Source organism: Lichenostomus cassidix, chromosome 1Aa (assembly GCF_008360975.1).
Source record: "Lichenostomus cassidix isolate B80296 chromosome 1Aa, HeHo_3.0, whole genome shotgun sequence".
NCBI classification, from domain to species: domain Eukaryota; kingdom Metazoa; phylum Chordata; class Aves; order Passeriformes; family Meliphagidae; genus Lichenostomus; species Lichenostomus cassidix.
Window position 1 is genome coordinate 23,475,012 of NC_139480.1, and position 13,056 is coordinate 23,488,067.

At 37.8% G+C, this 13,056-nt stretch overlaps 1 protein-coding gene across 1 annotated transcript in view; it reads right to left on the reverse strand.

Moving 5' to 3' along the window:
* Positions 1 to 13,056, reverse strand: part of CFTR (CF transmembrane conductance regulator) — an 86,994-nt gene that overhangs the window by 49,620 nt on the left and 24,318 nt on the right. The window contains exons 8-11 of the mRNA XM_085042625.1: positions 11,740 to 11,986; positions 9,431 to 9,523; positions 8,722 to 8,904; positions 5,965 to 6,156 (exon numbers count right to left, since the gene is read on the reverse strand). Coding sequence (XP_084898751.1) covers positions 5,965 to 6,156; positions 8,722 to 8,904; positions 9,431 to 9,523; positions 11,740 to 11,986 — 715 coding nt within the window. The remainder of the gene's footprint in view (positions 1 to 5,964; positions 6,157 to 8,721; positions 8,905 to 9,430; positions 9,524 to 11,739; positions 11,987 to 13,056) is intronic.

Consider the following 13,056-nt stretch of genomic DNA (forward strand, 5'->3'; position numbering starts at 1 on the left):
TAGATTTCTTTAAAGTATTTCAAATAATTTTTTTAAAAAAATTATTTTATTTAGGTAACTCTCTATTCTCTCCCTGCGATTCTTGAAGCCAAAGCTTTAGTTAGACTTTAGCCAAACCATTTCTGAAGGATTCACAATCCAAAAGCATAAGCTTTGTTTTTGCAACAGTTTGTGACCTTGAACAGAGTGTCAGGCTCACCCAAAACTCACATGAATTCTGGCAAAACTTGCTTTCTCTATGTTTAAATATTTCCATGGAACAGATTTTTGAAACATGAAGTAGTTCAGTGCACTTCAGGCGGGTAGGTTAAACATGGGGTAAGAGAATTAAATATTATTCCAGAAAAGACACAGAAGACAGAACAACATCCAAGGTAATCAGTCCAGAGCCCTGTACCTAAGACAGGGAAAGGGGTGGGGAGAGTTGTCTTGACTGAAACAGGTTTTTAACTAAATTATATCAACAGAGAACATTGCAGGGGGTGTCTGTTATATGTATTTGGGAGGTGTTCCCCTGCTATAAAGAAACTGTGCGAGCTTCTTAACTTCCCGTTCACCCAGAAAACTCATTGTGTCTGCAGCCTCACAGCTGACCTGCCAGAGACTTTGGGCAGCAGACAAGAATTTCTGTTTGAGGAGTCTGTATATGCCAGTGGATCACACCAGTGTGGGATGGAAAAAGTATACAGGTAGCCAGCTCTGGACCCACATGTCTGAGATGCAATGGTAGTACTGGCAGGTTTGACGTGGTCCTAATAACACCAAGGTTGTGGGATCAATCCCTGTATGGCCTTAAGAGTTGGACTCGATGATCCTTGTGGGTCCCTTCCAACTCAGACTATTCTGTGGATCTGTGACATAGTATGTGGACTTCCTGCCTGAGAGAGGCATTTATCCTCCTTTAGCTGTTTATATTTGGATGTGATAAACTTCACCTTAACATGCCAGTGACTCTCCCCATTGTGAAGACAGGTTAAGTCACTTGTTCTCACATAATTTACACTGTAGACATGTACCTGATTAGATAACCAAGCTACCATTTAACATCCTGTGGTATGTAAGAGAATTACATACCACAAAGTACTCTGTTCCACACTTGAACCCTTTATTGCTCCTCTCTTTCTCACACTTTGTAATCTGCCCATTTCCCTTGTGAAAACGAGGCTCAAAATCAGAGCACAAATATTTAATTCACTGACATAATAACCCCTGAACTCCTACTGATTTGGTCATCTGACAAAAAAGCCAAAACAAACCCAAAACAACCAAACAAAAACCAACCCAAAATCAGGACAGATAAAAGGAGCTGGAGCAATATAGTGGGATGCAAGGATGTGTTCCTTGACAGTGCAGTGAACTTCTCACCCAGGGATGGATACCATCCTTTGCAAGGAGACATTGAACACACAGGAAAACAAACCTGGGCTTGGCATATTGACTGTCTCTTTCCACAGGTAATCTCTCCATAATCCAGTTATTAGATGAAAATTAATCTCCTGCACTCCCTGTAAAATCAGCTCAAAAACCCACAGAATCTGGCCACAAATTTCTTTACTACTTTTATATTATTTGATTTCACATGGAAACACTTCCTCTATTTGCATGCCATGTTAAACATTACATTCATGAGCAGCTGGTGGCTCTCAAATCAGAACATGTGTTTACTCAGAGAGTGGTAATCTCTCAAAGGTAGTTTGCCATTATGGGTTTATGGCCTCTTAAATAACTATTGAAGGATCAAATGAATTAACTAGGTGGAAAAATATCTCTCACATAACAAAAAGGTAAAACTGGAAGTCATGGAAGTATGACTTCAAAACTCATGAACTACTGGACCCCCTCAAGTGTGATATGATGCTTGTTTATTTTTAAACATTAATAACTGTAACAAGCCTGCTTCTGTAGTCTTGACTGGAAGAATGTCTCTTCCTAGGATGAGTTTGTTCAATATTAACAGCATTTAACAATGAAGATTCCTGTTTCAGCTGTTCAAAGGTTTTACCTTTTTACCTTTTTAATTTATCAAGTGCTAAAATCAAACAAAAATCCCACACCCTGCATATAGCAGGCTAATAATACTGATTTTTCAACCTAAATACCTGAAAATCAAGTCACATTCCTTTCCCATTTTTCATTACGTAAGTAAAAAGGATTTTGCAAACCCAATTACCCCCTACAAATCATACAAATTTCCATTTATATTCATGTTATCCCCGCCATTTCATTAATACAACCTCCAATTAATACAATCCTTAGGGAAGACACACATGTAGAAATTGCTTCAAATTTAGTGGTAAGTTTCCACAGACATACAAACTCAGGAGGTTCACATCTCACAGTGGCTTTTACTATATATTTGGTGTTCAGCTGGAAGTCCTAGACAAAAGCTCACACTCTCTTGCTACAATTTCTATTATGAATGTGATGAAAGGTACTTGATCAAAAGGGTAAACCACTTTGTCAAAAGTGCTGCTGAGGCAGCACCAATTCATCTTATCTTACTTTTTGAGTACCTTTAAACTGGCCTATGGGGAACTGCCTTTGGAAAATGCACTCAAAATCCATACCAATTACATCTTGTCTTCTTTCTATTATAGCATGCCAACATAAAACTTAAAATGTAATAGATTTGAGATAATAGCTGCAAATTCAAAAGTGCTCTCATTAAAACAATTAATTTCAAAAAAGCTTCTAAATAAAGGACAAATGGTAAGGATTACTGATCTGTGCTGGGATGGTCTGATCTAGGAGGTGAAAGCCTTCACTTTCTTATTTGCTTACTGGGATGTTAGTTTTAGAAGGCATACTAAATTAGGCACTCATTCTGCTTTCTTGCTTGCTAAAATAATCACTGTTTCTCAAGAAAAGGAAAAAGAGCAAGAAGGCAGTGCAGAGGGAACAGGTAGCCCTTCTCCTACGCATCTTGAAAACTTCTTACTGTGATGTTTCACAGGATGTGTCATGTAATTTAAATATATTGGTATTCCCTTGAATTCAGCATCACACAAAAATATGGGCAATGTGTACACACAACTTAGATCTCATTGCAGTCATATTCAGTGCGTGCCAGGCTTTCAGAAAGAATTTTTGCCAGTAAGGCTCTTTCTTTTGGATATCAAGAACAGTAATGTAGCTCTTAATTACAGTCCCTTTATCTCAACTCCAAAGCAGTCTTTTTTGCTCTTTCACCTTTTATTGCTTTTCTCTTCACCTCTTCCTGTTTACAAACTGCAGTAATGAGAACAATATTGTAAATCATGATTTTAACTCCTCTGATACCCTCAAAGGAAAACATAATCAAGAAATGTCATTGTAATCAAGTTCTGAATCATTCTACACATATAAAACAGGCTACACTACCATAAAATAGATACACATAAACAGAAGTTTAAACAGTACCCTAGGCATACTTTCACTGATGCACAGAGATGCAGTTGAGAACCCTTCTCCTGATTTTCAGTATTATGTATCTGTATAGTGACATCCTGAAATTATGAGAAGACCTGAGCAACTCCCCCCACTGAACCTTCAACACATGACTGTCTTTCATTATGGATCATTTCAATAACTCATATGTCTTACACTTGGACCGAGTTGCACTGTGGTGTCCCTTGCCCTTGCTATCCCCATGTGCCAGAGAATGCTGCAGAGCAGAGTTGTGAGGACCAAGGACCATGAATGAAATCTGTGACACTCTATTGCTGTCACATGTGTCATCAAGTGGGACTACACTCCAAGGAGCACCATGAAAACACACTTCCCACATGCAGACTCACAAAGCAGTGTCCACTGTACAACAATTCCCTGCAGCTGAGTGTCCATCAGTGACACTCCTGTGCCAGGGGCATGGGGTGAGACAACAGCCACGCTCTGCACAACAAGAAAGGATACTTGAGAGATGTGCACACTAATTAAACCTGTAAACTCAGGCACAGACTGACATCCTAATGCATCGTGCCCTACACAAACACACTTTGTCAAACTATCTTGGCATAATATTTATGAGGGATGCAGATCTCCAATATATCATAATAATTTTTAATCTTCACCTTCTGTTTTACAGTACATCATGAACACATACAATGGCACAACTGGAGGGTAGGTCAATTGCATCAAGGCAACAAGAGTAAGAAGCTGAAGGGAGAAATCTCTTAAGAGTTAAGGAAGCACAAATGTAGCTACCTGAACTACTTGGACTAAAAAATGTCCCATTTCAGTGCTCTAAATTGCTATGAATTTATATATAACTGCCTAGGAAGATTGCAGAAAAGGGGGCAGAGTGAACTCACTTAGGCAAAACCCCTCTGGTGTCTCATTTCTGGAGGAGAGCAAACACACACACACAACTCCAATGCAAAGCACTAATTCTTTCATAATAAACCCCTAAAAGGTTGCATTGGGGAATAAACAGGGAAGTAATATTTGAAATCCATCCTTCAATCTGCCATACTGAATCTTGTTTGGTAACTAATACATGAAAGCTAGCAAGACAAGAAAGCATAATGATTGCAATAAGGTAATGTGTTTGGCTTCCTTCCAGACTATTCTGCTTTCTCTTCAGGCCAGCCCAATTTATTCAGTCCAAAAGAAAAAAAACCTTATAAGTATCAAACTCAATCTCAAATAATAAGCCCTGCTAGGAGGTGAAGCATATCATTCTGCACAGAGCTGCACCAACATAGATCAAAGCTGGCTTGACTGAGCCTGTTTAGAGAACAAAGGAGCTGCAGCCTGCTGAGACACTGAGCCATCCCATGAACACTGGGACACCAAGCTGTCCCCCAGCACTGAGACACAGAGTCACCATTCATCACCCAGGACGGGCCTGGCTTGCGAAGCCTCCTTGAGCAAGGGCAGTTTGGAACTGCTGAAGCCAGTTGTTTCTGGGAGCTTTGGCATTAACTACAACTTTCACCACTGAGGTTAAGGACTACTCTTCAGAAAGCCTGACACAGAAGATTTTCATTCTCCTGTCTTCAGGAGCTTCCAAAGAGATTTCAAGCAAACCAAATCAAAAATCCAAACGTAAGCTGAAATGGCCAGAAACACATAGGAAAATATTACTTTATTGTTTAACTATACCCTGCTCTGAGATAAAATGCAGTAACCTTATTTTTAAACAGACTGGATATGGTTTCTTGCTTGACTGGTGCTAAGGGAAAATATGTTTCACTGTGTGGCCTAAAGAAAAATCCTGTTCAGCACAGTTAAATATTTACTGGTTTTATTTGTATATTACAGGCAAAATCTTAAGGCACAGCAGTAAGTTCGCAAAGGTCTCAAATGCTGGCTCCTTTTGTATCTTGCCATGTGAAAAATATCTTTTCCTATACTACTCTCTGTCAACATCAAACACATATAAGGACATTTTAATGTGATTGTTCTTATTGTGGGCTACATGTCACATAAGGATCGACCTTGCAATAATTGCCAGTGTAAGAACTTTCAGTGTGTACACAGAAAAAATCCCAACTTATTCAAGACTTTCAACTATATAATTCAGGTTTCTGCCACAGAGTTCCAATTATCCCTGGAGCCATTGTTGAAGTGCAAAAGAAAGGAGAAAAACAGGTTCATTTCCAAGACTGTAAGGAAAAGCTTCTTTATGGGGAAGAAATGTGACAAAAAATTGTAGGAATAATGTATTTTTACATAATTTCTTTAACATGAGTATGTTTACTCCTGTTTTTAACTAGCAAGGAAGGCTGAGAAGGCAGACACCATATGATATCTAAACCAGCTTACTAAGCTTCTGTTGTGTAAACTACCAGAACTGTCAATGTCAGTGTATACCCCAAGCAGCTGGAAACAAGCTGACTTGCAATATCACAAAATTGGGATGCCAGGCTGAGTTCCTTAAACCTCAGAAATTTCTCACCTACTTGAAGCCCTATTCCCCAGATTTCTCTTTGGGGTTTTTCACTTGGGTTGGGTCACAGGTCTTAAAAGTCCTAGATGACTGACCTCTTCTAGTTGGCAGGCTTTGATGACACTCTTATACCGGTATTCATCATAGGATACACCAAAAATTATGTTTTCTTTTATTGTTCCAGGCATGATCCAGGAGACTTGAGGTGAAAAGGATATCCTTCCACTGTGTTTAATTTTACCCTGCGAAGGCTCCAATTCTCCCATTATCAACATCAGAAGAGAAGTCTGAAAAAACATTAGCACTTGATTAATATATTGGAGATCTGTACAGCAATAAGAAAAGTTGAACTAAGTGAGTCACCCTGCTAAGTCACTTAAATGGCATATTTGTCTCGTCAAGAGTGTCCCTATAAGTACTGATTTAGTGCAAACTGCAATTAGTGGAGATTTTCATGATACATGTGATTCTGAAATGCCTCTAATACGAGAGAAACTTAATTTAATAAATCATAAAAATTGTGTAAGATATCCTGTAAAAAAGCCATGCTGCTGCAAATGTATGTCATTTTAATGAAGCTTTCAATAATTTTACAAGGCCAAAATCTATCTGTGAGATACATACAGACATAAGGTGCTAGTATTTGTAGAGAATGTTGTTGATTCTTCACATTATCAGTGACTATTTTGTTTGTTCTTTGTATAACATAATTCATGTTTATAATTTTGCTAGTGTGTTCATAAGAATTATCTGTAGTGCCTTGAAGAATGCAATTTCTTTGTGTAAGTATATACAATTGCTCAGTCTCATCTGAATTTTCCTCTGTAACTCTTAACTCATTTACGTGAATGCATGACCTAAGCATATTTACTATTTCCCTTCATAAAAGAATTGATTGCAATTTCAGTACTGACATGTTATAATTTCAAAGTTAATCAGTAGCTAGTAGTAACCTTGTCACACATCACTGGCTACTAGATCAAAGAATAGAATTGAGAAATACACGGAAAAATATGTTATAGAGCCACTGCAGTGGCATTCTTATCACTAATAAATAGTCAACAAAGTTGGGACGTAACAGCCGAAGATCTAAAAAATCTGTCTAAGTCACAGTTTCATGCTGTCAAGCTCAGAGATCCTTTTGCAAGTTATGCAATATATTGGGGGAGTTTCATGAGATTCCTTCCATTATACCAGAAAAATCTGACTTTTTCAAAATGCTGAGTAAGACATTTCCAATCTTGCAAAGGACAGCCTCTTGGTCTGTTTTGTACACTGGATGTTAAACTACTGGATCTTGTGCCGTATAACACAAATTAAAAAACAAAACCAAAACAAACTCTATCTAATACTGAAGCAACAGAGCTGATGCCAGGCTTCATACCTGTTATAAATAAAATAGTTCAGCAGTCTGTTTCACAGGCCTGACAATTCCTGGAATAAACAGTAACAGCCTCAAGCAACATGAAGGACCCCTTACATTAAGAAGGTGTAAGGCAAGGGCAATATTTCTGGGGGCAAGTGGAGGGGTGGGAGGAGAACCTTATTTTTGTAACTTTTTCAGATAAGGCTTTTATTTTTATTGCCTTGGAAAATGCAGATTTGTTGTATGTATATACTCACATAAAGTGCTCATTATAATCTAAATTTTCCATAATTTCCTATGTAGCAGAATAAAGGAGGCATACATACATCTTTCCGCATTTTCTAGTTGACATTTCCATATTACAATTACCAGCATTAGCAATAGCCATAGATAAATTACTCTGTTAATTCAAAAGTATCACAGTAAAATGCACCTTAACACATTATCTCGAGGACAATCTCAGTTCTGAGTCCCTTGCTCTTTCTTATGGGGATCATTATGGAAAAATAAGAAGCCTTGATCATATTGAAATTGATGGGCCCTCTGTCATTGACTCCACCAGACCAAAGATCCTACCCTATGCAAGTAAAATAAATCACAATATTTTCACCTATAATTTGTTAAACAAGGAGAAGTATAATGAACATTTGTTTTAACTTTCACATCTCCTCAAAAAATCCAGTGAAGATGAAGGACTCATCTAATTACTTGCTATTCAAAGTGAATAAGAGTACCAGAGGTCAACTCATTTTATATTAATGAGGTTAATTGGATGTGTCATCTGCAAACTAAATGCATTGACTACATTTTGGGGTAGTAAAATGATGATTAATCTAAACCACAACTTTTCACAGAAAACCACCAGTTTCAGCAGCCCCTCCCCAGGCTTTCACATGGGTCTCAGGAAGCTTGAGTAAGGCACTGTGGCAACTGGAGCTAAGTGATCAGGTACACCATATGTCCAGGGCATGCACACCTGGCTGTACTCTTGTCAGGCTTGTCAGGTTACTAACCATCTTGTGTTCAAATTTTTCCTCAAAATGTTAGCAAGACAGGGGAAAAAATGCTTTCTAGCACACAGAACAATCTAAATATCTGTGCTATAATCTTCATTTTTTTAAAGGCAGGGAGATTCTTACCATGAGCATTAACTTTAGGTTTCAGTCTGCATTACTCCTGTAAAATTTCCTTTTAGTTCCAGTGGGAAAACATCTTGTTAAATTGCTATTTCCTTATATTTCTGTGGTCTGCTATTACAAAAAATATCCAGCATGCTCTGTCTCATATTGGCCACAGAATAAAACTTCAAGTAACTATTTTAGTGAAACTTGCAGTTAATTTATACTTTTTTCTGCAGCCACCATTTCTGTAGCAAGTACAGGCTAGCAAGGATACAGTAACAATAGAGGTAACAATACAGGTGACAACACAATATTATTCTTTTTAATTATTAGGACTCTTGTCAAAAGAGCAGAAATAGAAATACCTTGCCTGCTCCAGTAGATCCAGAAACAGCTAATAGCTGCCCCTTCTCGATCTTGAAATTTATATCTTGAAGAACAGGAGAAGCATGAAGTGGAAAATTACTGAAGAAGAGATTGCTGTCAGTGCTAGGAGATTTGCTGTTGTTGTTTTCCTGGTTTGCTTTAACAAACAGCTCTCCAATTCCCTGCAACATACATGGATGTGTACTTGATATTCATAAAAAATAAATAAAACATGCATATGCAGAGATGTATATCATACCATGGATTTATGAAAACATATGAACTTACTTTTCTCATGCTACTTTGCCTATCAATAAAATACTCATCATATTCTTAAATATATATTCTTTTAATGTATGTATTGGACTTGTGCCTAAATTTGTGGACACAAACAAAATTTGCTTATTATAGAACTGCTTTCCAATGTTCATACATGCCACAGCCTGATCCTGTTTTCAGACTGGCTTAAATCAGTAATAACTACCTATTACAGGTCTTAACACTTATTAGAAGGTTCCTTCCAAAGTTTCTCAACTGTGAATAATTTGATATCATGCATTAATTACTTGCTAGGTATTCCTTACCTGCTGAGAGCTGAAGCTAGTTAAAATGAAAGAGTGTAGGTTGTTCTTTTCAGAGAACATCGTGGAAAATATTTTTAAAAAGATACACTCTGAGTTTTAATATAGTTTGGGTAAAAGTACCAACCTCATCCCAAAAAGCTGTCACTTTGTCCAGCTCAACCCCAGTGGTTGTTAGATTATACTCCAGAGCTTTATATTCTTTTTTCAGCAAGAAATCCTAGAAACACCATGGAAGCAGATGACACAGTAAGGGACAAGTATCATATCACACAAAGTAGTACATATTTGCCAACATGGAGCACTAATATTTCTGGTGGCACTTTTGCATTATAGTGCTTTCAGCAAGAGGCATAAATATAAATAATACACCAATTCTTTCATTGCTAGTGAAAACAGAGCCATAAAGGTATTTGGTTCTGATTTAGAAAGAATATCAAAGCTTGGCACTTATTTTGCTTTTGGGATTTGTATCAGGCAAGATCATCCCTCCGATCTTAACCCTTTTCAAATAAAACTTTGGTTTTGGAGTAAGATATAGGAGGTTGCATTCTGGAAAACAGTGAAACAAAGCAGCTACAAGCTGCTATCTCCCTTTTCCAAAACTGAAAGCGTTTAAAAGAGTTGAAATTATCTCTCCACCAGCAAAAATAAAAGGCAGATAATGATCCTGGCAAGTGCAGCACTGATGTAGTGTAATTTCAAATGACACAAGTCAGCAACCTGGTGCTCCTGTTGTCTTCTGGGAGAGCAGTAGGAAATAAGAGTAAGCCTATGATAATGTAGGAAAGACAGCATCTCTATTCTATTATTTTATTAAGGTTATATAGTCTGTAAGTATTGTCTCCTTCAAATTCAACTTTTTAAAATTACATGGGAGCAAATACATGGGTAATACAAAGGAAAAACTAAGCAGACTCATGGGAAAATCAGTTCTCTAAAATACTCTTGCAAATTTTCTTAGTAGAAAAAGAAGGGAAAAAGCAGATGGTTGAAAGGGCAGGAACTGAAAAACTGGAAAGCAAAACACATGGGTTTTGAGGGGGGGAGGAAAAATAAAGGAAATTTGCTTGCATAACAAAGGAGTCATACGGTGGAGTTCCTGGAGCAGTGATAGTCAGAGAGAGCACACTGATTCTGAAGTATCATGGTCTAGAAAACATGTGAAAATACTATAATCCAGGGGATATACCTGGCCCAGTCAACTCTCTAAACTGATGAGGAAATTAAATCAGAGAAATGTATGAGTGGTTTATTATTCTTATTTATATTTCTTAAGAATAGTAAAGTGCTTTGGTGTTCTGGGATTCTGTCCATTCTATGGGGACTATACTGAACCTGCCACAAGAAGATGATTATTTATGGGTTCTGGAGCACCCATTTGCTAATAACCCTGAAGACAAGCATTTGATGAAGTGAGGGCAACAGTGTGACAACTGGGCTTGCCAGTTCTGGGACAGGGCATTGGACACACTCTTCCAGGAAACAGGAGAGACAGCATACTTCCACTAATGTCTAGGGAATCTGGGAGCACAAGGAAAGCCGATGATGAGACACAAGGCAGCCTTCTGAAGGTCACATAGAAAGGTTTATGGCTAGATTTCTTGAATTTCCTGCCTAGTTAAAAATCATAAAAATCCTACACCTACTTCTTATTCTATACTAAGGTTCAAATATCTGACTGCGATCTTTAAGTTCTGTATTAGTTATTTTTGTCACACTAAAAAGAATAAAATGTATGTTCCACAAAAAACCCCACATCTATAAATACATAATGAAAAAAACCCAAGATTTCACCCCAAAATAGTGTAAGAATTCTTTTCCTGGGGAGTAATTTCAGTACAGGAGATAAAGAAAGACCTAATGAGAATTCACCCTGATATGACTCTGCAGATAAGCCTTTCATGCTGGTTCACAAGCAGTTGATCTCAGTATGTAAAGTGGGTGATAATTATTTGACTGGTACCTTAATTATGTTTGCTACTCATAATGAATGAGATGCACATTTGCATAAGATGCACAATCTCCTCCGTTCTTGCCACTATTCTCTAGAAAAACAGAACTGTGACTGCAACTCCTTGAAGCTATGCTATATAACACATGTACTAACTTTGAACTTCCTTTTTTGAAGGAAAAACATCTCTTAAGCACCACAATTCATGATTTTATAAAGTTCTGTGTTCTGCAATGAGAATAACTAACAAGTGTCACTGTTTCATAAAAAAAAGCAGCAAGCACATAGCATGAGAGTCCTGTGGTTATGCTGCCTGGGGAACAATATCAAGATTTATAATGACATTTCATGGTGTTTAGTCAAAGCAACATATATTTAAAGTCTGCATAAACGCTGTGTGCTTTTGTTGATCAGCTGACAAGATAACATGATATAAAGAATTAGCTTACGTACTTGGGAAGATTTTAGTCTTGGTACCCTACCTGTATTTTGTTTATTGCTCCAATAGAGTCATACCAGGTCTGTACAGCACCGGGAAACTGCCTGGTCACTGTCATTCGAAGAACAATGCAGAAGGAAATGGTGGTAAATATTTTTCGGAGAATAATTCCTTTAATCAGAGCATACGGAAGCACAGCTAAAAACACCACAAAGAAGCCCGAAAAGAAGAAAGCTGAGCTGTTGAAATATCTCACATAAGCAGCTTTTCGGGTAAGCTTCAGTTCAGTTCTGTGAAAAAAAACAAATGCAAATAATTAATGTAGGATTTCACAGTTTACATCTTACAAATATTTTGGATGGAACTGCTGGTATAACAAATAACTCAGAGGCTCACACCTCCTTATTTTCTAGAATTGCAATTACAAAGTAAGACTCCAAACTATTTTTGGGCCTAAAAACCTATTAGAATCAAATTTTGACATAATTGTTCAGAGATGTCAGACAAAATAACAATAATCTGTCATGATTTAGATACCAAATGAACAGCAAGCCTCTACAATCCCTGGCACAACCAACCTTAAGCATCTAACACTGTAGTATGTGAGGCACTCCCAGAAGAATCATCCCATACTCATCTGGTCATTTAGATACATAAGTCCCCTAGAAAAATGATACTTTGAAATGCCGGATTTGCTCTATGTGACCATAAAAATACCTTACAATAGACAATCTGATTATAAGGTCATCTTTTGCATGGTAACCTACTAACAGCTTCAGCCATGACTTAAGGAGTCACTTAACCTCAGTTTGAAGAGGTGGAAGGCAGGGAGTCTACTCTTCACCTTCCTTTCTCCATAGAAGCTCAGTCCATGGAGTAGCTTACTGACTCCTGTGCAGTCAGGAATGCAATTGGTGATTACTCTCAGCTGCTTCCACAAAGTCTATGCATCTTATACCAAGGTATTAAATAAAAAGGATAACTAATCCAGGGGATACAAATAATTTTTCTGAGTTGATAGTTCTAATTCACAGTGCTGAAGATTTCTATGGACTGCTCTCATTTTGATCCTGTTCACATCCCGCAGGTGCCCTACAGCTCAGTCTTGCCTGGACAGAAGCACCTCTGCTGCAGTGACAGAGCAGTTGCTCTCCTGCAAGAGCAATTAACTGAGATGGAGATGGAGCCAGACCCCAAGATGCTCATTCTCTGGGTGAGTGCTATAACCACTGGGATACTGTGCAGAAGTTTGTAGTCACATTGCTGATGGAAATACCTGGTGTCGCAAGGCTGAGCACCACAACCTTTATGTGTGTCTTCTCTTATTGAGCCAGGGTCTGCATCCAAAGTTCATCCACAC